Source organism: Dermacentor andersoni, chromosome 4 (genome assembly GCF_023375885.2).
Source record: "Dermacentor andersoni chromosome 4, qqDerAnde1_hic_scaffold, whole genome shotgun sequence".
Lineage (NCBI taxonomy): Eukaryota > Metazoa > Arthropoda > Arachnida > Ixodida > Ixodidae > Dermacentor > Dermacentor andersoni.
In genome coordinates this window covers 23392591-23417182 of record NC_092817.1, presented here as the reverse complement: position 1 = coordinate 23417182, position 24592 = coordinate 23392591, and the positions used below count along the sequence as shown (strand labels likewise).

Genomic DNA, 24592 nt, shown 5'->3' with positions numbered 1-24592 from the left:
ACGTTTCAATGACCGCACTGCCTTCATCAGTATCCTTGTCGAAACACTGGCTCCAGGGGTGTCCCTTATTCTACCACTGTTGAACACTTGTGTTGACCGACCATACTAGCACTTTACAGTTGCCAGTTGCATCATCATACAAAATACATTAATATCTACCTTGCAAAAACACATTAGCTCATGATGCATTGAGGCTGACCTGCTCTGCAGGAAAGCAGACATAACAGCTTGAGAAAAACTCTCTTGGCAGGAACCTTTGTGTGCCACTATGGGAGATATCTGGTTTGAAATGTCTGAGAATAGTGTTTGCTTGAGCTCGTTACGAAGTCGAACATTCCTGCATTTCTGTTTCTTTTTTCTTTTACTGCACAGGACCACCGAGAGGAAGTTAGTCGCTTGATAGGCTCTGTGCTACACTCGCTGCTCTGTGTGCCTGTGCTGCACCCAAAGTACACTGACCGTGTGGTCATGCTGCCCTGTGTGGTCAACAAGACTAATGGCAAGGAGTAAGTGCTCCTCATAACCTGCTGTGAGTCTAGGTTGTATGTCGTTAGACAATACTTGGATCTTCCCTTTCCATGTGTCATTTCTTAATGGTTATCTTATGCTTATGTGTCCATCTTTGTGACCTGTAAGTTCCTTGGCATTTGAAGCTGTCACCTTTCCAAGCTATTACTGTAATCCTTAGCATAAGCAGTTCTCTTGCTCTCTTTGAAGCCTCTGCAAGCAGTTAAACGGGACTTCTTACATGTGTAATGTTACTCCATTACAAGCATGTGTCAAATTTGAAGTGATGAATTAACATTGAGTATGCTTTACTGTGAGACCAGAAGTGTGTTTGAAGGCAGCACAATCTAACTTCGATTCAGCGATCATGAATGTAAAAAACTATTGGATATATCAAAGCCTATCTAAAATGCTTCTTACTGATATCCTCATGTAGCATATATGTAACATCATATGCTTAAAACAACTGCCAGATATAATAAATGCATTTTTGTGTCAGATGCAACTTGATTATAACATTAAGAAAAGAAAAGAAAGACGTACACAGGAAACAAAAGAACACAGGAAAGAGGCTGGACTACTAACGGTTGGCAGTTGGTTGTTCAGCCTCTTTCCTGTCTTCATGTATGTTTCCTATGTGAGTCTCTCTTCTGTTTTTTTCTTACTCCAATGCACCAACCAGCCCAACAACGTGTTTTACTTGATTATAACAAGGTTACACTGTATTAATATTAACACCTGTGCACTTCTTCCTGTGTTGCCATTGTTTACAATAAGTCACATTGCTGGCTCATGTACTCATTATCTCCATATACTTCATTAGAGAAACTAATCGGTGCCACAATACTGCGAAAACTTCCGATTCATTGTCGTCGTCCTTCCTCTGTCTTTTGCAGCTTCACGAAACGTGATGAAGCTGTGGTGCGTGAGTGCTTTCAGTGCATCACACCCTGCCTTCTCAAGACAACTGCGTACGAGGAGGAACGTAGGCTCAGGGAAGAGTGCCAGGTATTGTCGCTGTGACTTCCCTCTGCTGCTGCTGTGTAACATGTTTAACATGTTTATTGCTTTGTGAGGAGGACGCCTGCTTGCATTCATTGTTGTATGGTCTCCCTGCATTACACTGCCTCTTGCTTATGACGACGGACATAGTGCACTTCTCTCAGGACTTGCTCGCTTTCGATTCCCTCACAGTCGCTCCTGTCGGTGGCAAAGAACCTCTTCACACACCTTGGTGAGTCTCATAATTTCTTTTATTATTGTAATAACCACAATAGGGGTGATCTTTGCTGCTGCAAACTAACCTGCGTGTGTAATGCTGCCAGCCTGTGAAATATTCTGAAGGCTTGCAAAGTGGCAATGTGGCATAAGGCAGAGTGCATTTGTGAATAAGGTTTCCATGTGGGAATCTAGGCATCCTCTCTTTTCGTTAAAAACTTTCGGTTTATTGTGGTTGGCCTAGTTTCAGTTTTTTACACTATGAAGGATTTTTTTTTATCATGAACAGAACAAGTCAAGTGCTGTGCTCGTAGCTAAATTAATTATAGGAGAGAAACTTGCTGCCAGTGGGGTAGCAAAAAGGGGAGGGGGGGGGGGGGTGTCATATACGTCTGAAGGCACCGGAAATTGTCTATATTCTTGCCTTCCTCGACTACAAACGGGGGGGGGGGGGGGGGTGACAGAAGACCTATGAGCCCCGGGTGCCAGACGACCTAGCTAGCTACACCACTGCTTGCTGCTATGCTAAAGTAATTGTAACAACACTGGGACCTAAAGTAATGGAATGTTGTGCTAACACAAGAGTCACCAAAATGTACTATGTCTTTTTTGACAATGAATAAAAAGGGTTCACACAGTCTGTGAATTCAAAAAAGTCAAGCAGTGAGTCTGAAAGGCATAGAAATCCAATTAGGATTAGATAAATATATAAGTTATAATAGCTATAAAAATAAGTCACATGTGATACATCATTTGACCTATAGTGGGAGCTTATTACTCAGCTACAGGGATGTAATGGAAACACTAGAAGTGCTATTGTGGCCACACCACTAAATCTGCCCTAAGCCTTTCCATTGGTTGTGGGTCTTTGGGAATTGATGCCTTGTTGATCACTTTGATGCAGAAGAAAAGGCTGCATCATAGTATTTCTTGGGCATTGCAGTAACTTTCCATGCTTATGTGTTTGCCTTGCAGCATCACAGCCTTATAGTTAGTATGCCGAGTTGATATACGAAACCACTGCTCATTTGTATATAACATTCCAGAGTGAAGTTTAATTTCATGGTCGTAAATTGTAACAAAGTTTTGTACATGAATACTTAAAATATTGCAAAATCTTATGATTCCTTTTGATTCCTTATGGTTCCCTTTAAATCAGCATGTGTGTTACCTTTGGTGCTTTTACTGGTCACGATACTTTGGTACTTTTACTGACCAAATGGGCAACAAGTGACAGCCCCCACAACACTGCAGCGTGCCTTGCTCAGTTACGTGAGTATATCAGGCATTGACACTTTCAAAGAAAGCTACGCGCTCTCTAACCAAGCACTTATATGTGCAGAGTTTCCTTTAACAATACTTCATTGAGCCTACTACATGCACAATGAAGAGTTCTAAAAAAAATATTGAAAACCAGCTATCAATAACAGTTCCCCATCTCCCAGTCACCCTATTCAAGGGGCCCCTGAAGTCACCGGACACTCATATCATGCAGTTCGTCTCAGCTAGTGTGATGCGACAGTGCTCATATTTGCAAATCAGATGTCTTGCAATATTTCATCGTTACTTCATGCCTGCACTGCGTAGTTTACACGGTGTTTGAAGTGAACAACCAACTGTGGTCGTGTGTTCCGGTGTGAACAAATGCACCACTTGGATAAATTGGTATTCAAACACGAAAAGTTGTGCGCACTCTAACAGCTCCTTGCCACGAATTTGCTAAATATCTTGTTGAGAATGAGAAAAAAAGTGAGCAGCACGTGAGAAAATCTGCTGCATTAATTCCACGAAAGCCGCGTCAGCACGGGGGACCGCTGTGTTGTGCAGTGTAGCCACAAAATTGTCTGACTTGTCTGCCGATGACTCCACTCCTGCCGACATGGTCGTCAGCACAACAGAGCTGTCTCAGGAATTTGGTACACTATTGATGTTGTGTTAGCCTAGTGCGATCAGGCCACATCTAAACTATTCGAAATCACCAAAGCAAACCTGACAACACTAGCGATTGTATCATTAGAATGATGACTATTTATTGGCATCCCCTTTGGAATGGGGCGGTGACAGATAGTCACCTAGCCTGCTTGAGTTAATAAGGTATGCTATGCATGTTTTTCATTCTTGCATTTTGTATACATCTCCTTAATCTTTTTTCTCATCTTTAAAACTTCCATATCTACCTTGTGCCGCTACCTACCCTGCAATGGATCCGGTCCTATCAATCTCTTCCCTGCTTTTTTTCCACCAGTACCCTAAAAATCTCTTGCTTATCTCAACTGCTTACTGTTGATGCTTCCATCCACTTAAAATCCAAGTGCTTCTCAAAGGTGTATGTTACCTACAGGTCTCGCTGAGCGGAATACCTTCACATTCCATTAGGACGTGCTGAGTAGTCTCCAGGTTTTGCTTCAGCAGACAGATGCCTCATCTTGTTGCGAATATTTGCTCGAGTATGTTTTTCTCTTAGGCAACCAGCTCGAGCCTCAAAAGCAAATTGCTCTTTGACTTATTGTACAGATTTTCCCTTCAAATTTCATTCTTCCCATTCTTGTAAATTCCCACGGTCTTTATTTGTTTCCGTTCTTTGCATCCAATTTACTGTCTCTGTTTCTCTCACTCATTTTTTGATGACTCCTGGCTGTCTAAGTACAATTTCAATTACCCTGTACTTGGTTACCAATTTTCTTCGCCTCTTCCTCCATTCTGTGTCCATGCTTTTTGAGGATGGATACTTGTGCACTTCAGCTGCCCACTTATTTTCATCCATGTTCCTGAGTCTAATTTTTTCTCTGCGCTTCTCCGACTTTAACTGCGGTCCAGCCCATGTCACCCTGCACTGCCTCATTTTTGGTTCTACCGTGGGCTCCCAAAGCCAACTGGCCTGCCAATCTTCGGTCAACTTCCAACCCCAACAAGATATCCGATGTTAAGCACAGAATGGCATTTGCGAATGTTGGCACGGGGCAATTACCCTTTTCCAGTTTCCTTGCACCACCTCATGTTAATTTTAGCCCCAAAGTGCTCTGTATTTCATTATGGCTGCATTCCACTTCCCATTATTTACAGATTATTTTGGTGGGTGCTTGAGTAAGTCGTTCCTTTGTGTATGTGTATGCCCAAATATTTATAATGCTTGACTATGGGTATGACTTGCTGTTAAATTAATACTAACTATTTGCTCGTTTCTTCATTAAAGATCATAATTCCCGATTTCACTGCGCTAAACGTAAGGCCTAAATCTGTTGCTGCATTGCCACAGATATTCTAGTTGTCTCTCTATGCTCTTATAGGAGCCCTATACCACTTTTTAGCGACGTTGACAAATGCATTTGAATTTGGAAAAGGCTATTTGATAAATACTTTGCCATGAAAAGTAGTTTAATATGTTCAGCAGAAGTGGAGCTATTGGCAATCAAACGTCCCCTGTGCGGTGCTTCCATTCCTTTTTCAGTGATTTGCACTGCGAAGGCTACGTCATAGCGGGGAGTTCCCACAACGCTCCACTTACTGAACTTTACTGTGGCACGTGGTTCAGATTTGATTTTGGATGTTCACGTAGACGCCACTAACGATGGGAAAAAGAGACATCTGCCCACTCGTGGCAATTACATTAATTACTTCTCCCCGCCTTGCGGGTTTCCGCATAACTATTACGTCAGACGCCACTACTTCTGATTTTGACACCTATGAAGCATCACACATAAACATCAAATGCGATTGTCCTCAGCGAGCCATAGTGCACTGAGTCAGTGGACCGCAGTATCTATGCTACGTAGAAGACTTCAGCTACGTGCAACTGTAGCACATATGTGCAGCGTTTGCTTTGTGCATGATGGGGCTTGAGTGCGCGCTCGTGCTCATATGCTCCAGTCTGTCCTTGCCACATGGTGCAGACTGGCTTTGTCCTACACCAGCTTGACCGATGCATAACAGCCACATCCAACTTGTGCATTTCTAAGTGCTGTTAATAACTGTAGGAAGGGAAGTCTACCAAGGTGTCTAACCGGGAGCATACAGGAGTGAGCGCGTGCTGGCAAGGGTGTGTGTGGTCTGACCTAAAGTTTTGCATGGTTTGAGGCTAGTCGAGTGTTCAAAACTAGTCTAAGTTAGACTCCACGGCTACAACACCGATAAGCAAAGTGGCCAAAGTTTAATAATTCCTTTGCAGGTGGCCACGGCTAAGCGTGAGCAGATGATAGTCAGATTTTTCTGTAAGTACATAATTATTATTAAAATTTGAAACCACATTTTTGCTCACTTCAGCCTGTTTATTAAACAGCATCAATATATATACACAGTAACAGTAGGAAGAAGCACACTGATCCAAACACCCTTCTTGGTTGTTGTCAACTATTGCCCAGTAGCAGCCGAATTTGGGAATCTGCTATATTATTAAATAAAGCATCTAGAAAAGAGTGAGGAGCAGTCTTCTGCTGAAAAGTGCTTGAGAAAAAGGTAACTTTGCGCTCTGTTTGCGAGCTCCACGTGCCACGCACAACTGCAAAATTTGGTTGAGATGTTCACAGCAGCGTACGCTATCCACAGACTGTTTTTTCGCCGAGCACGAAGAGTGGCTCAGGACCCCATTAGCATAAGACATGAAAAACAGTGGAGACAGAGGACATCCTTGCTTCAGTCCTTGGTGGATATCCACTACTTCATCACATTTCCACCCTTCCAATACAACATGTACACTATTGTCTCTATACAGTACATCTCCCTCAGGAGCTCCACGAAATCGTCATCTGCGCCTGCATGCTTAAGAATATTACATAACAATTACCTGTCTATGTCGTCGTAGGCTCCCTTAATGCCTAGAAATGCTACTCATAAAGGTCTATTCTGAGTGATTGAAATATATGTGGACTAAGTTAGTACAAACATATTATGCTTTATGCATCTGCCTGGTCTGAACCCATTCTGCAGTTCTCCCAATACTATATAATTTTTCTCCACCTACTTCGACAGCTGTAACTTTATGGCTTGCATTGCCATTCTATGTCTCATTGACGCCACTGTAACTGGTCTGTGCGAGCTTGTTTTATCCTTATCATCTTTTCCTTTGTAAATGAAGTTTACCTTACTTTCACACCATTCAAATGAAATTTTCTTCGTTTCAATCACTTGCTCTATAGCATTGGTCAGCAGTGCCTGCTCAACTGCAGTGGCAACCCTAGTGACAACTGCTGTCCCTCTAGCAAATTTGCCCTGAAGTTTCGTGACCAGTAGAAAAGTTTAAAGGACTGTGATGTTACTAAAGCCATGTAACTGTTGCTTCCTTGAAATTTGAGTATATTATGGCATTTCTTTTGTGCAGATGATGTCACAGTCCTGCTGAGGGAAATTATGGCCGATGCCCGCAAGCTCACCAAGGCAGAAAGGTATTGTGCGCACTTTTACGTTACTGAATTTGATATTGTGTGACTAGAACAAGACACAGTTTTAGGAATGAGAGTAAACTGAGCTTATCATCATTGAACCTTCATTTTATCACACATCCATCAGTTCTTCAGACACTGGTGTCAGTAGTACTACTTAGGTCAATCATTCTTCATGTTTTATGGTATTGTGAATATATATATATGTACTATACAGCATGACAACGAGGTACGCACAGTACATGAAAAAATTCAACATGAGTTTTGTTTGTTAAGTTGGGTTCATGTGAAGTAGACCTAGGACATACATGTGCGCAAGCATTAACAGCCAACATGGGTACGACAGCCTCAGTTAAACCCAAACATCTGAGCAAATGTTAGGGAACAGTGACTTATTATTGGTGGCATTATCCTAACGAACTTGCTGAACTTTCTATCTGTATGTTGTGTTCATCATGACATGTTTAAGTGCCCTTCATACAGTACTTAAGATAAGCTTGTGTTGCTTACAAGTGTCATTTTGCCCATATTTTTTCTAGATGTTCACTGTTCCTTCTGGACAAAGATCAAAATGAGCTTGTTGCCAAAGTATTTGATGGGCATCTTGCAGAAGATGGTTCTGAGGTCAGTTCATATTATATTGTTGTGTTATTAGCCGACTTCCCATTATAAAGGACCGTCACGTCATCTGCCATTGCTTTGCCAATCATACTTTGCTGCTAAAGTCTCTTGGTTTGTGATAGCTTCATTTCTGCATTCATAGTGGTTCTGATTGCTTCACCTTTTAATTTCCTGTCTGCCAATTAAGTTGAAGCAAATGTTTATTAGTAGCCGTTATGCCATGGAATGCTAGTACGTTCAACCTGCAATAGTTGCCTCCTTAAGGCCAGGATTTTTTTTTAATTATCTCAATTTGAGTAAAATGTCGTCCGAAACACGCCTGTATACACATAAAACAGTCTTTCCTGCTTATTTCTGCATGGTACTAAATGAAATATCTAAACTTGAATTGGGATGACAATAAATATGAAATCAGCTAAAAGCTAATGGACACCTTAAGAAAAAGAGAAGAGGCAAGTATTAGTGCGCATGTATATCCAAAATATCAGGCCTGTGTATGCACAGTTGGTTTGATGTCACCATCTCATAGGAGCACCTGTCAATATACACAGGTAGCCTGGATTTCAAATCTAGGCATGTTGTCCCACTTATGCCTTATGAATGTCATCTCATCAGCCACTTTTGGTTGCATTTCTTTGCCACGGAAGCTTTAAGGATTGTAATCGCCAAAGGGCATTTTTAATTAAGGGGCTTAATTAAGTTTACTTAAAACATAGCAGGTCAACCTAAATTTTCTTGTTTAGTTGAATTTCCTGGAATTTTAACCTACTCTAGTTTGAATTATTTTGGTCGGCTACACATTTTTTCTTGAATGTGTGTGTGTTAAAAACAATCGAGTCTCTTTATTTAGAACCCATGACACACTATGTAAGAAGCACTACCTGTATCCAGAGCCACATTTCTCTGCAATAATACCTTTATCTTTTAATGCTTTGTGTATTTCAGGCAATGACAGAAGTCCGAATCCCCGCCGACCAGGGCATTGCCGGTCACGTTGCCACTAGTGGTACGTCAAAATTTTTTTCTACACTTCTGCAGAAATGTGGGCACCACAGTTGCTGGTGGACAACCCCTTTCGAAATGTTTTCTATTTGGTGTTCCATGTTGCAGTGTGTTCTGTGGTGAATTCCACTCATAATTTTCCACGTGAAACTTGATTCACGAGAATCTGCTGGGATCACGGGAAACTTTTGCTGATCCTAATCTTCCAACGACAAACTTGAACGTTTCTCACTGAATCAGGCAGAGGGGGATGGGATGGAACACGCTCTAGAACTTTTGATTGAACATTTGCATTGGCATTTGAGCAATATAGAGCATACTTTTGCAGAGTGAGTTAATTAAGAACAACCTATGGTGAAGGCAAGCCTGCTACAAATTTACCTATGGGAAAGAAATTGGCTGTGAAGCAAAACATGGGCTCCAGATCAACTAATGTAATTCGCCTTTAGGCTACATTCACACTTGGGAAGTGGGAAGAAAGCGAAACTGCCAAAGCGGGTGAAAATTCTTTACCACGCATGTCCAAGATGTTCACATTTGTTTTACTACCACCATTACTCTTTTCATCACCACACTATTTCAAGCAGTACATTCATCCGTTCATCTATTGGTCATCAAAGGGAGTAATTGCATGCCACTTCGCCTCTCATTTACATCTTTCTTCTTCACTGAATTTTAATTATGGATATAGAAGACACAGAAGAAATAGGTTTGACCTTTTTAACTTGTTTTCTGGAGATGCACAATTGCAGCTGGAGAAGCGGACAAACTAGAAGTGGCGGTGGTCAATTCGCCCCACTACGCAAAAGCATGAGAGGTTGGAACACGCCAAAGCTTTGCTGCTGCACCTTCTGCTAATTCAAAGCTCCTCAGCAATCTTCAACCAAATCTTGCTTTTGTTGAATTGTTTTCTTGTAGTGGCTTTGAATTTTATGGCAGAGCACGGGATAATCTTTTACTGCATCAATGAGTATCGCTGCTGAAACTTTGGCCGCCCTTTTTAATTTAAGACTAAACGTTTATATCGAAGTGAAGCGAAGCAAAACAACTTTCCACTTCCGCCATGGTGAAAACGGCAATCTGAGACTTGTCAGGCTAGCCGCCTGGTTTTCTGCCTGCTTTGAGGCCAAGCGTGAACATAGCCTTAGTGTACCAAATTGTGTCGCTTACTTGAAATGGTACATGGCCTCTGTAAAACAAATTAGCAAAATATAGGCTCACCTTGTCAGAAGACAACACATTACTAATTTATAAAGCTGGCAGTTTATCGTCTTTAATATCACTAGTGTCCCGCTTATCCTGTATCATGTCATTTGCTTAAGGGCATGCTCCATTATATCACTCTAGCTTTTAGCACTGGTATGTGTTTTTTTTGTAGTAGTGATGAGAACTGGAAGCCAATTCATGAGTGCCTATGATGGCATGCAGTTGGCATGCGGCCTGCCGTAGTGTGTTCTTGCACATCTGGACAATCATGGATTGCCTGGTGCAGGGTGCCTCAGTAGTGATTTACTTGCAGAGAATTACCAGCCTCACTTCATGTTTAACATTTTCTATGTATCGTACTTTTATGGTGAAACAAGATTTGGTGAAACAAGATTTGGTGAATGCATGGTAATTTTGTCTATTACAAATGTTTGCACATGCTTAGTCTTATGCATGCTAGAGTTGTATTCGAGGTCATTCACTTTTGGGGATATCTCTTTCACTGGATGCTGATTTGCTAAGCCCGCAGGCTTGTTACTCCGTGGAGGTGTTAAGCCAGGTGCTACGTAATGCAAAAGAGAAGATATCCCCAGAAGGAATTGACCAAGAATAAGGTCCACACAGCCACTAACTCGGACTGTTTTTGCTGTCACATGCAACTATATAGATAGGCTTCCTTGCATTTTAAAGGTGAATAGTATGCAAATTTCACTTAGGCAATTTGTGTTTCCTTACTTGCAGCTTCGTACACAATTTTCCAGTGGAAGCATGTCTCTCACTGTTTAATGCCTCAACATTGTTTGCCTTGATGCGCTATGCATTTTGTTCCCGTTCTTGTGACTGATTGCTTAATTGGCATTCATCGCTTACATTTCAGGTGAGGTGCTGAACATAACTGATGCCTATGCTCATCCTCTGTTTTACCGCAAAATGGACGAAACAACGGGCTTCAGAACGAGGTAGGTCATTTGGGTGCTTTGTGATCAGGTTGTCATAAACTGTGGACTGGCATACTGGAAGTCCTGAACCAGTGCGACAAACGCATGGTTCAGGCAAAAGAGGAGGACACCACAGTGCGGTGGTGTTTTACTGACATAGCCTGTTTGTGGTACTCTTGGTTGTTGCATGCTCGGCATTGACGGCATGTGAAGCCAAAGAAGTTCTTGCACAAATTTTGTAGTTGCTGTGTCAATGTGTGCTTTTGTAACAACAAAAACAGGAATGTCATGGAAAAATAAAAGAACAGATGCAGTTTATGGTAAGAAGTGGAATGACTATAAATTTTGATGAGAAGCATTAACAAAGCATGTCGAGTGTTCCTATATTCGTGGACAACTTTCTGTGGACATGAAAGGGAAGCTACGCGCGCGTGGCATTTGCACATTTGTTCCAAGTGGTCCGCCAGCGTTTGACAGTGCTTTTGGTTGCTTAGAACAGACGCTGAAACGACGCAGCTTCCACGTGCGACGGTTTCGCGTTTGCCTAGACGCAGAAAGGAAAAGCCGCAAAATAAGCAAACTTTTACATTCAGTGGTGTGTTTTGTATTATTAAACTGTTCCTAATAAGGTGTTTATGTTTTTCTTCCTCAGCTTAAACTAATGTGGATGAAAACATGGGGCCTTTTTCAGAAGTGCTCTCACGTGTGTGCGCTTTGCCTCTGTAGCTTTCCCTTTACAGCCATAAAGTTGTCCGCGAGTATAGTACCAAGCACAAAATTAGCATGTGGCTTTCTAATGAATGACTTTGAACGAGCATATGATGTGTGAAGTAAGTAATGGGCTGTGTCATTTTCAAACACTGGTCATCAGTCATATACCTGTCAAACATCATCACATTGTCAACACATCTTGGCTAATGCAAGTGTTTTTCATGTGCCTGAATGGCATGAAGAACTTCAGGCATTGGTTGTGCCTTTTAAGCCTCCTGTTTGTTCTACAACTTGCTTTAGTGCATGGCTACATTTTCCAGGCACATTTTCTGGCCATTCCTAAACCATATAAGCTTCTTTTATTATGTTAGAGTACTGTAGTAATTGTTGCGAATGGATTGTCTGTAAACTTTCCTTCCCACTTTTTTTTTTCTTCTAGGAACATCCTGTGCTTTCCCATCAAAGATGACTCTGGTAAGTAGAACTTGAACTACCTTTGTGGCTCTATTGAACTTTGTAACTTGTGCATTGCTAAGCATGAGCAGATGTTTAACATGATTTAGATTATGGTGTAAAATTTTATTCGTAATATGGAAAAGAATGTAAATAATTTCACAACATGTAATAAATAATTACTACGCTTCTATCCAAAAATGTCTAAAAATTAAGTCTCTTGTCATCATGCAAACAAATTTGGGCATCATGGACCATGAAGGAAATTTGCTGAGCACAGCGGAGGATGCCAGGAAACTAGGCAACTGATATTGGGCATCTTACCGGCAAATCATTAGTTGGATTGAGGTGTTGCAGTAGCATGTTTTTATGCTTCACAACTGTAGCTTGCAAATATCACTCACCTGTAACAAAAAGGTGCATTGTCATGTTATTGCATGCATTATGTTTCTGTGCTGGAAACATTCGCTGAAATCTTCATACATTATGAGAAGCTTGTCATGTTCAAAACTCTCATTTTTCTGGAGGCACTCAAAGGATTTCAGCTTTCTTTTATTTTTAATTTATTTTTCATTTACTTATTTTTTTTTGGCTAGGTGTATGGTATGTTGCTTATTGTCATCTCAAGTTATTCAAATCTTGGTAATATGCATTATACGCTGTAGCTGCCCAATTTGGTCTGATTGAATTGCTTTTTTTGCTGTTGTACGTTATACAGATGGATTACACACTTATTTGCTCGTACCATTATACTTGTCACAGTGCCTAAGTGGCAGTGGCATTCTGCTGCTGATGGTGAGGTCATAGGTACAATTCCTGACCATTACGGCCACACTTAAATGTTGGTGAAAATGTCCATGTGCTAGTGTTCTGATACACGTCGATATCCAGAGTGCTCTTGTGGTGTCGCTTTAATAAAACCAAATCACTTTATCATCAAGCATACTGTTGAAATCTAACCAATACAGCTGGGTGAACTCATTGGTGTGTACAGCAATTATCAAGCTCTCAAGCTGGCCTTCAGGCACTATTGTAGAGCATAGAACCCTGCCTGACTATTACTTGATTCAATGTTGGTGCAACTTTTTGAAGACTGCTCCATTCTATGCCTTACATTGGTTGCATTCTTGTCAGTTTCCTTGATTGCATGCCTTTCTTTTATTTTCACAGGAGTAATCGGTGTGGCAGAACTCTGCAATAAAATAAATGGCAAGTGTTTTACCTTCTTTGACGAAGAGATGGCCAAGGCATTCTCAATATACTGTGGCATCAGCATCATGCATGTAAGTAGAGAGCAATATGCACATTGCTTCTCATTAATTTGTCATTCATTTATACCTAAATGGGTATTCCTTTTTCTTTTAACTAGACTGCCATTGCACAGCTGAAACTTATGGTAGCTTCCAGCAATTTACTTTCATATTTTTATGGTTACTCACCAGTTTTTTCTTACTGCCAGAGGAAAGTTTAATTTTCTTGTGACCTTGCCACGTGGCCTGGAATTCAAGGACTCTTTGCTTGTGTTGCATGCAGAAGCTGGCATGAGAGAAGCTTATGCCAATGTTTCTTAATGAAATTTATTTAGCATGAGCTTGCATTGCAAGATTTGGCATGACTGAAGCTTATGGTAAAATTGCTGAATGAAATTTATTTAGCATGAGCTTGCATTGCATAATTTGGCATGACTGCAGCTTATACCAAAACATGGCGTGAGTTGCACACAAGAAAAGAGGTGAAAGTGAAAGGTGAAACACATAGTGAGAATGAAATGTAGGCAAGAAACCTAAAAAATTGTACATTGCTTAATGAAATTTGTTTCTGCCAGCTGCTCTTGAGGAGTGGGTGTTTCTGGCTGATATGTTACCTACGCTGTCTTCATCTTGTTTTTTTCTTGAAGTTGGGAGCTTGTCTCTGTGGAGAGTGGTTGCAATAAATGCTAACACATTCGAAATCCTGCTTCTGCTTTTCAGTCTCTGATGTGGAAGAAAGTGCGTGACGCACAACACCGGAGCAAGCTGTCCAACGAGCTCATGATGTACCACATGCTGGTGAGTTGGCACTAAAGGCATACTGAAAAAGTTGAACATGGTGTGTCGACATAAAAATCCTTCTGTGACACTTTTTGCCCAATGATTCCTCTGTGCAGGTTTCCAGTGAGGATGTCAAGCAATTGGTGAACAGTGAGGTACCTCCGCTAACGTCATTCAGTCCAGACTTTGCAAAGTTTTCATACACTCCACGCATTATTCCAGACAAAACTACGCTTGTAGTAAGTATGAAGAATAGTTACTTGCTGTTGTAGTGCTCTGTGTTTCGCCTTTCTTGTGCCACACGGAATTCACCAAAATATAAAAGGCACAACTGCTGTTTATTTGTGGGAGAAAAATTATCATCTAAACATAATGCTGGTGCAGTGTGGCCACATTTTATCGTTGCACAGATTTATTTAATTGTGTAAAATTGATGCTCGTAAAGTTTGGTGCCGTGCAAAACAAGGTACGCTCATTCAGCAGAATATTTTATGATATTGCACACATTTATAAATGGAGTGACAGTTGATCATTTTAGAAGCTTTCTGTATTTAGTGTCACAAAAAGAAAGCATAAGGAGATTTGCCTGTAGCTAACAAAAGTTGCTGTGAAAGCAGGGTTAGGTTTGCTTGGTCTCTGTGTCACGGTAATTCACTTTTGTCATTCTTTGAAAAATGGTTACAAGATTTGGCTGTGTGATATAAGTAACAACGGGTACTAATGGTGAGACAAGCTAGAGTACGAGCAGTCATTGTACCCTCTTTGTTCAGTGCTAAAGTATTTGAGGCAATGCAACATGCACAAAGTGCTATGTGTCGAAAAAAAAAAAAAAGGAAGGGATCTGTGAATGTGGTTAATCAAGAGGACACCATTTCAATGATTCTTTCGTTCATGCGCAAGACTTTGTGAAGTGAAGACATTAGCGCAGTGCTTTCGATACTGAATGTAAATGTCAATTGTTAATTGTTATGCATTTTAGAGTGGATACTGTAGCCATTGTGTCCTTACTATGTAATTTTGGAGTGTTACAGTGTGGATAAGGCCTGGGAAAAAGACAAAAGAGTGGAAAAATGCAAGCTTTGTCCACTCTTTTGGAACATCATTCTGTTTATAGCTTGCATCTGAGTGTATCTGGACGATATAGCTGCAGTTGCCACCAAGTGTCCCCACCGCACTCCTCTCAGTTCCTTAAGAAAAAAAAACACTGTTACCACCTGAAATATCGCGACACATAGGCATACTGTCATGCTTGCTATACTGACTCCTCTTATTTGCCCAAGATAGTGTGTTCATGTGCCATCTGTGCAATGGCTGGTGCTTTGAGGGAAAAGTTTACAAACATTTGCGGCACAGCTGCATCGGTGTTTTGTTTTGTTTTTCTTTTTCACTTGCCTTCGTACATGAGCATCAGTGACTAAAATAACTGACTTTTCTTTATGCAGGTTGTGATAGCCATGTTTGAGGACCTTGGCTTTATCAGCAGATTCAAAATCCCCAGGGACTCGCTGGCAAAGTAAGACTTGCAATGTTTTGTATAGGTATGCTATTGTTGACATTGCCTGGTATTGACTTCACAGGTCAGCAGAACTATGTTTGCAGCGTTGATAGAGCTAGAGACACATTAGAGAGAGCAAGGCTGGTAGTAGGTAATAGGTCATGTGCTTGATGTAATCAGTTGATGCTTGTGCTCCTGCCTGCTCCATGTGGATTTTGTGCTCTATCGCCTTAGATATGTGGCTAGGCTTGTGAAGTGGTACAGTGCAGAAAAACAGTGTGTGTGTCACTTTTTTGGGCCTTTAAAGGGACACTAAAGAGGAAAATTATTTCTTCTTTAACAGTAAACTACCCTTCTACAAATCAAAAACACTCATACTATCATAAGACGCCTGGTAAGCCAGAAAAAGTGCAATAATAAAAGATGGCTGGTGACACCTCTTGTAGTTCCCGCACCAGCTCACTGTTACCTCATGGATTTTGACAGCGTTTTCTAGGGCCTAGGTAATCATTTAGCGGTGAAGATGGACTGCATTGTGTTCCAAAGGAGCCAGTGATCGAACATGCCAAGTTTCAGGAACTTTTGCTGAGCCAGCACAGCCTAGACAGGCAAAAATACTTTGAAATCTGTGACGTCACAATGTCGTCCCAACATTGGGGATCTGGCTTGAATTTCAAAAACTGAAACTTTGACCTTCATTTTCTCTTGCAATAATCAACCTATTATTTTGAAATCGATGACAACAGAGTTTTCAAAGACCGCGTTATCAACCTAAATTTATTTAGTGTTTTTCTTTAGTGTCCCTTTAAGAATGCGCAAGCACTTTTCATATCTGCATTCTCTAATTCTTGCATATTGTGTGTGCATGCTTGAATCTTGTGTGCATGGGAGGCTCTGTTTAAAATGTACACTTATCGTAATTGCTCTATAATAAACAGAAAGAATTGCTCGAGCATCACTGGCTGTTTCACAAGCATAGCTTATATTGCTGCCAACAGCAGATTCCAAAACGTTGACGCATGAAATTACCCCATTCATATCTTTGTCAGCATGTGATGCAATAAACAGTATAATTTCTTTTGTTGTTGTCATCAGTCCTATATGAGATAGCTGGTTTCCAGCTGCATCGGTATAACTTGTCACGATTTGTTGGAACTTGTCACCAGTGCAGAAAGCGTTAATCTGAACCTGAAGTTATGTCAATTAACTATGGTACGAAATTTATGTGATTACTACTGGTGAAAGGGCATTGGTATGACTGATAAATTAACTTTTTGTATGCAGCTATAGCTATGGGTGCAGTGCTCTGGGTTCACACTGACAGCCAGTCACTGCCGTAAAATCAGAAGCTTCTGTTACCACAGTCACTGTTTGGGCTCTCTCCTGGCTCGGTACGATGATGTTAGTGTGAGGAAATGGCACACAGATTAGTCACAAGGTCATCACAGATCTTCACGCAATTACTGTGAAATTTATAAGGTGCCGTAGCAATCTCCATGACTGTACTAAGCACTCACAGGACTGCCTTTCTTGTGTATGTTATTTGCAGATTCGTGCTGATGGTGAAGAAAGGATACCGGGACCCCCCTTACCACAACTGGATGCACGCTTTTGCAGTAGCCCATTTCTGCTACCTGCTTCTCAAGAATCTCTCTCTTATTGGGCCTTACCTCACGTGAGTACTGCTCGTGTTTTCCTCCAGCGGCTTTTATCTTATCTTCCGCATGAGTTGTGACCTTGTTTGTCACCGTGAAAGTTGAAGTTCCAACAGCACATGGCTGTTACGTTGTTGGTGTGCACTGTTATCGTTGTGAACACATCGTAGCGTGCTGGCGCCAATTCTTATCTTGTCACACCAGTGTTGTCTTGTGCTTTGTGTTTTGTACATTGTATTCTGCCAAAAAAATATGTCTCATTATCTGCTGGCTTGCAACTTTCAACTTTGCCTTGCTTCCTAGTGCTGTCATATGATAACTGTACGTTTTCTTTTTTCTGTTGTGTTTGCAGTGAACTGGAAGGCCTTTCACTGTTTGTGGCATGCCTTTGCCATGATCTTGACCATCGAGGAACAAACAACTCTTTTCAGCTCACTTCTGTAAGTTACACTTTCATCCTTTTGTATTTCTTTACTGCATAGTCCTAGAGGAGAGCATTAGTGCTGTACACAGCGATTGCAAGCCCTTGGGACCTGTGGAGTATGCCACAATTAAGACAAAAGTGTGCTAGTCAAATACAAGGGACTTCTGTGCACCTGTGCTAGATGAACAAAAGAGGTATAGTGTTTGTCAGGAAAGTGGTGCAATGCAATGTGTGTTCAGTTCATGTGTAACATAGAATGCAAAACGTCAAGTGTGTTTGCAAAGGCCCTATGTTTGCTTGTGTATTACAGTTGAACCACGTTGTAAGGAAGTTCTATCCGACATGAAAATATCCAACATTCGTTATATTGGATACACATTATAGGTTTTTTGTGGTAATGGCGAAAGACAATGGTGATGACATATCTGCGAGAGAACTGCAAGCATGGTGTCTCTGACAGGCCAGCAAAGGGCCTCCTGCCGATTTTGACAGCTTGTTAGTGGCTTGTCATGCCAATATGTGGCACGTAATTAACACTTAATAACGAACACCCTTTAAGCCATTGTTCATATACAGCCGTGTGATTCTTGTGGTTGCACAGGATCAGCATGTTGGCTTGTTGGCTGTGAGACAGCTAACCCAAATCGTTGACCAAAACATGCATGTGTCCAAAATGTATTGTTTTTAGACACTCTTGCTGAGTCTTTGCCATTTTTGCTGTAAGAATACATATATAGAGCTGCAAGTGAACATTCTTCATTCTAAATATTAGTGTCTCGTATCTCACATTTTCAGTTATTACTTATAAGCAAGGGAATCGTAAGCATTGAAATTAAGCATGGCCAACCAAATTTTAGATTTAATTTGTTATATCCTATAATTCATTATATTTTTGCTTGTTATGTTGAGGCTTGACTGCATTTGTTGTGCTAAAACTTAATATATGCAGAGCAAAAAGTTGCTGCATGAAGTTTATGATGAATGTATTGTTGACTTGATTTGCATTTCATTGCTTTACCTTGTCTGTGCATTACTGTGTATATAAGCAAACTAAAAGAAGGCTTTTATTTACTGTATTATCATGTCATGTTGTTGTGATAGTAATGAGTAAGACACTGCCAAAGGCGTGAGTTATTGGATGAAGTTGTGCCCATAGAAAACAAGCAACACGCAAAACACAACATTAGTGGCAAGCACAGTCATCATTCATTGAAATCTGTTGTACAAATGTGAATTGGCTATCTATATGTGACTCATCATACATTCCAGCGTAATCGCTGGTGCTCGTGTATAATCCAGAATGTACACATCTATTTGCTTTGTGCATGCAATCGAACTAGACAAGATTCTATCGCTATAGAATTGGTGACTACATTCTAGAAAGTCCAGATACATCTTGCACTGAGTGATAACTTTATAGAAGTGGTTAGGTGGTAAAAAAAAATTGCCACTGCAAAAAGATGTGTGGCGGTATTTACTAAGTTTTTCTGTTCTTCCTTTAGAAATCCATCCTGGCATCATTGTACAGTTCAGAAGGATCAGTCATGGAGGTGAGCACAATGTCTCGTGCAATTGCTCTTGCTTGAGTTGCAATAATGAGTTGCTAGTGAAGTGGTCTTACATTCGCTTTGTTATAAATTTTGTGTGCAGCGCCACCACTTTGCCCAGGCAATGGCAATACTGAACACAGATGGGTGTAACATCTTTGAGAACCTTTCTAGACAGGTGAGTTGCTAAGTTGGGATTGTATTTTTCGTTGTTAATTGTGAATTTTTTTTTCCAAAAAGACCGAAATTTAGTGACAATAAAAGTTGTTTCATCTGTCCATATGACTGTTTCCTTTTTGCAGGAGTACACTGATTGTTTAGATCAGATGCGTGACATCATCTTGGCCACAGACCTTGCTCACCACTTCCGGATCGTTCAAGAGCTCAAGCTAATGGCGGATGGTGAGTGCTGGAATGTGGAATTTTCTCTCTGCGTTTGCATTATCGCGAATCATGTTGGCTTTGAATCACATTAAAGAAGTAACTTGCAAACTTTACATTTTAATCTCATTTCACTCACCTGCTTTTATTTGCTCCTCACTGGCACAGAAGGCTACAACTACGACAATCGCAAGCACCACAATCTCCTAACAAGCATGCTAGTCACATGCTGCGATCTCTCGGACCAGACAAAAGACTGGAAGAGCTCAAAGAAGATAGCTGTAAGCACAGTTTTGAATTTACCTCTGCAATGTTGTATAAATCGTTGTTGACCCTCGAGCCTTTTCCTTAATGAGAGCCTGGACTTGGTTGCTATGTTCGCTGCGACAGTTTTTTGTAATTAGGAAAATAAAAATTGCAAATTAAATTGAAAATTAGGTGGAGTGTTAGTGGGGATGGCCTTACAGCAAAATATACAGTGACTTCAAATTTTGCTGTGGTTGAATTATCAAGTTCTCTCAAGGGAGCACTCATATAGGAGCAAACTTTTCATGACAGAGCATTTCTTCACAGCAACAAAAGATTGCCTGCCCAGTTTTGCTACGGATTGTTGCTCGTTCATTGAAAGGGGAGCGGTTCCCTTCTTTCCCATCACTTTCATATCTGCTTATGCTTGAGTGTGGAGTACTGAGCTCATCCTATTGCAGTGCAGCTTTACAAACATGCTGTGGTATCCCTATGCTAGGCTAACATAGTGCAGCAGTGACAGCCAGAAGACTGTGACAGTGGCACAGGCCTAACATTGAGTCATGGATCTAGGGCCGAGAATGAAAAGATCATGACACATTCAGGAGAAAAGCTTGGCAACCTCTGCTCCAGCATTTCAGCTGAAACTGAAGTTTGCTGTGTGTGCCTGTAAAGGCACAACCACATGTACGCGATTTTCGAGTGACGATGACAAGCAACAAGTTTTAGTGTTGTGGAGGTCGATCCGTCGCTGTCACTTGTCGCATTGCTGGTTTTTGGCCAGCCAGAAAATTTTGCTTTTCACCCGGAAGTGTGTGCAGCAACTTTTGCCGGGAACAGGGCAATTGCACAACAGCATGGCAGCAACCAGCTAACTTGCTTTAATCTGAATTTGCTCTTGCAACTTGCTCTCTGCCATGACAGCAAAAAAAAAGAAAAAGAAAAAAAAGTAAAATTGGCCATCACTTTCTCTCACTTCAAGCTGAAGCCGAAGTACCACCCTTGTCATGACATTATTATTGAGATCGGTTGTTTGGCCAATGCCTCCCTTACTAGATGCCCACCGCGTTGCTCGCTTTCCCACTGTAGCGGCGGTTTCCTTAGTTCAGCATAATTTCCGTGAGGCGGTGCTCGTTGCCTTTTCAACTTCCGGTGGATGTGGCAGCGGCGGCTGAATGCTTCCGCCGGCGCGTTATATGCGCGGGTGTCTGTCAGCGAGCGTTATCGCGGGCCTCCGAGACGGTGACAGGTGCCATGGTAATCTCAGAGGCCGCAGCACATGATCTAAGTTGCAGGCGTTCGCCATGAGAGGCGCTCGTTGCCTTTTCGTGGAGATGAGAAAAGGGAGAGGGCACGGAATCGAGTTTACCGGACAACGCGGCAGGCATCTAGTAAAGGAGGCACTGGTTTGGCTTGACACTGTTAGGCCTAAGACACCACCAAGAGCTGTGAAAGTGTTTTGAGTTTTCCTTAACAAATGGCACCACAACATTGCACGCTGGCGGCATGGAATAGATTTCCACTGGCAGTGACAGCATAATAAAGCTGCATCTAATACGCCTTGATTAAAACGTTGGCTTTGTGGTACATAATTGTGATTTATTTACAGGTGCACAATGGTATTTATTTGGATAACAATGGACATTTTTCACTACTTTATTTCGCGATGTCGTGTCCATGTGGTTGCTCCACGCTGTGACGTTTGCATATCGCATGAATATAGTTGCTGCTTAATAGCAGGTGTTGCCCTGCAAGCTGTTGCACTTTCATCATGTGTACAATTTTGCTATGTGACTGCAGTTGCATTGTTTGAAGAAAAGTTGACTTCCACTGAATGCTTAAGTGCTGTTTCTTGGGAACTTAAAGTTCGAACCCTGCAGTAGTCTAAACTGTTTACTTGCGGTGCAAGAAAATGAAGCTACTACTTCATGAATGCTGGGCGTAGTGTTTTGCCTGCTGGGATCTGCACACTCAGTTCCACTGTCCTATTTGCTGTCAGCGTGAAAGAGAAGAATGTTTTGGAAAAAGTACAAATTATGGCGTTGTGGAAGTGACCTTAAAATAAGTGACTATATGTAGTGTAGTCCTGGACTCATCACATTACTTCAGTAGTTTGTACTTGGTGTCTCTTTTGGTGACAGATTAGCAGTCAGCCTTCGTGGTAGTGGATGTGTTAGTTATGCATTTGAAATGAAGGGATATCTCTCTTCTGTTCTGAACTTCAAAAAGCTTTCTTTGAGCTACTGCTTTGACACAGTGTGATTGTAAGCCATATCTATGGCCATCATACCTAGAAAATGGGACACAGTGATTTTGTAACACTTGTCTTGCCTGCTTTCTACAGGAGCTCATCTACAACGAGTTCTTTTCCCAAGGAGATTTGGAGAAAGCGATGGGCGTGAAGCCGAGTGAGATGATGGATCGTGAAAAGGCATACATCCCCGAGCTGCAGATCCACTTCATCCAGACCATTGTCAAGCCCATTTTTGAGTGAGTGTGCTGCGACATCTCTGGGGGTTGTTGCGAGATGTATTGAATGTTGTGAAATATGGGAACCAGGTGTACGTGACCGTTCTGGCTAGACCCTTAGCATGGTCACACTCATATTTAGCACAGAGCTGTGCTATTGCATGGTGCATGCTGTTTAAGTCCAGGTGGTTAGCTTTAATAACCAGGAGGTTAGCTCTTGGTTCTTCTCACCAGAAAGAGTATTTTTGAAGTGTGAAGGCTTACTTTTTAGGAACCTCCGTCTGTGTGTGCATGCATGTTTGTGGTACTTTTGGGTGGATCACAGTTTTTTCACTCTGTGACAATTCATCAACCCTTGCAAATTTCCACAGAATATATTTTGTTATTTAAGACATACATTTGTCTGGCATTGTTGCAACAGATGCATACTTGGTAATTTACTCTGAATGAGAGAATCAAGTAATGAACCAAAACATGGTATATTACTCAGCATACTCTGCGAAATGACATCAATGCAAGAAATTTTAGTGCGAGCCATCCAGGCAGAATAGCCATTGCCTGGCTGACTTGTTAAGGTAACATTCATAATTTACCTTTGTGCTCGTACATTTCATATGTTCTTTGTCTTTGCCTGCACTACAATAACCACGAAATACCAACCAGACTAAACCTGTGCGGCGTTAAACTTGTATTTACCTAACTTTGTGTATCCTCTCCAAGCAAAGAAAGAAATTTCTCCTGGTAGCATTTTCATTAAAATGTTGAACTGCTTGTGGGAGTGTCTTTAAAGAAAGGCTAATGTAGTCAATGGTGGAATCAAATTAGCAAATCTGCAGAATCACATATATTGACATTGCAGTACAACTACAGTGAAATATTGATAAATTGAGTTGCTGTTGGTCCCATCAAAGTCCTATCTATTTGAGTAGAGAAAAACTACTGCAAATTTCAACTGCAAAAACTGCGCAACAGTTATTTTGAACAAGATTTCTCGTTGCCATGAACCGCTTTTCAGAAAAACCCGAGCCAAAGGAAGGCAAAGGCTCGATGCGTCACCAGCTACCATAATGTAGCGAAAAATGATGAGAAAAGACAAGGGGAGCCAAATTTGAACTGGAAAAAGTACAGTTGTGTGCGACCTCCTTTTCCGTGCAGTTTAGAAGGAGCAGAAAGGCGCCCCCAGCTTACGCTCACCTACGCTCCCCCCCCCCCCCCTCCTCCACCCCCCGTCCCTCTTAGTGCACACTCGATCACATTACTGTGCTCGATCCCACATTTCTCCAACATTGGGAATGCTGGAAGCGTGCACCAGGACACCATCCCTCTCAGTTCACCCTCACACTTTTTCCCTCACACCCACAGCAAACAGCATGTGAGGTGCAATATTATCACACTTGGACTTTATACGGAACCTAGGCTTCTTCTGGCACATGTCGTGGTGTGCTGATGGAGAAAAGATAAGACTTTTTCAATGTAAGCCCAGTGGCAGCTTTGGTTTTGCATACTGTACCGCTCAATTGATCAGTCAGGCACTATATTTAAAGGGGCTCTACTTAGTTTGAACTGTTTTATTTTAATAAATTTCCGGTCCCCTTGAAGTTAGAATTAGTGGGGTTCTACTGTACTCTGCAGTACACAAACTGGTGCTAAATGCTAAACATAGGCAATGTACCTGCACTGGACAAAAATGCTGCTGATCTTGCAATGCACTTCTGCAAGTTACTGATATGTATTAGCTGCTTTGCTTTTGAAGGTGATGAGAGGGCTTTCAAAATGTCAAGATTCGAGTGTCTGTTTTATGGCTCGTGTGAACTTGGTGTGCCAAGCCTCGATCTGTTGATGGCTGAACTCGCATGTGCTTGACAGTGTTTGCATTTTTGTGTTCAAGTGTGTTCATGCCCAGTCATGCTAGGCATGTACGATTAGGCTCACAGATGAGGCCAAGTGCCTGTGACCCAAGATCAGGGATGCCAGATTTTTTTGTAAGAATGCAATGTCTTCCTTTGAACCACTGCGTCTGCTCAATAGGCTTGTGTAGTCGGCCACTGTGATCAGCATGGGAGGTTTCAGTGCAGCTTCTTTGTACTCTCACTGAATCTGAATTGCCAGACCGTGAGGCCAGTATCCCTCTAGGTTCTGTAAAACCATCTTACTAGAGCAGGCCTGCTATTGAAGCTGGCCAGTGCATTACGGTGGCATGTTTTACATGTAAAGTGTATCATTGAGATACTACAAGCGCTTATTTGAAACATGGTTGGCATTGTCTATAACTATTTAATGCTTAATATGATGTTTCTTAATATGGTTTCAAACT

General features: G+C 41.5%; 1 protein-coding gene across 6 annotated transcripts in view; it reads left to right on the top strand.

The window, feature by feature from the left end:
• The window catches only part of LOC126535858 (cGMP-dependent 3',5'-cyclic phosphodiesterase-like), a 206528-nt gene that overhangs the window by 176923 nt on the left and 5013 nt on the right, over positions 1 to 24592 (top strand). For all 6 annotated transcript variants that reach the window (XM_055073503.2, XM_050182700.2, XM_050182697.2 and 3 more), the window contains 19 exons: positions 373 to 506; positions 1404 to 1515; positions 1702 to 1741; positions 7040 to 7103; positions 7640 to 7724; positions 8667 to 8727; positions 10807 to 10888; positions 12018 to 12052; positions 13202 to 13314; positions 14002 to 14079; positions 14178 to 14300; positions 15504 to 15574; positions 17106 to 17231; positions 17564 to 17651; positions 19138 to 19185; positions 19286 to 19360; positions 19485 to 19584; positions 19732 to 19844; positions 22154 to 22299. In XM_055073503.2, the coding sequence (XP_054929478.1) occupies positions 373 to 506; positions 1404 to 1515; positions 1702 to 1741; positions 7040 to 7103; positions 7640 to 7724; positions 8667 to 8727; positions 10807 to 10888; positions 12018 to 12052; positions 13202 to 13314; positions 14002 to 14079; positions 14178 to 14300; positions 15504 to 15574; positions 17106 to 17231; positions 17564 to 17651; positions 19138 to 19185; positions 19286 to 19360; positions 19485 to 19584; positions 19732 to 19844; positions 22154 to 22299 (1694 nt within the window). The remainder of the gene's footprint in view (positions 1 to 372; positions 507 to 1403; positions 1516 to 1701; positions 1742 to 7039; positions 7104 to 7639; positions 7725 to 8666; positions 8728 to 10806; positions 10889 to 12017; positions 12053 to 13201; positions 13315 to 14001; positions 14080 to 14177; positions 14301 to 15503; positions 15575 to 17105; positions 17232 to 17563; positions 17652 to 19137; positions 19186 to 19285; positions 19361 to 19484; positions 19585 to 19731; positions 19845 to 22153; positions 22300 to 24592) is intronic.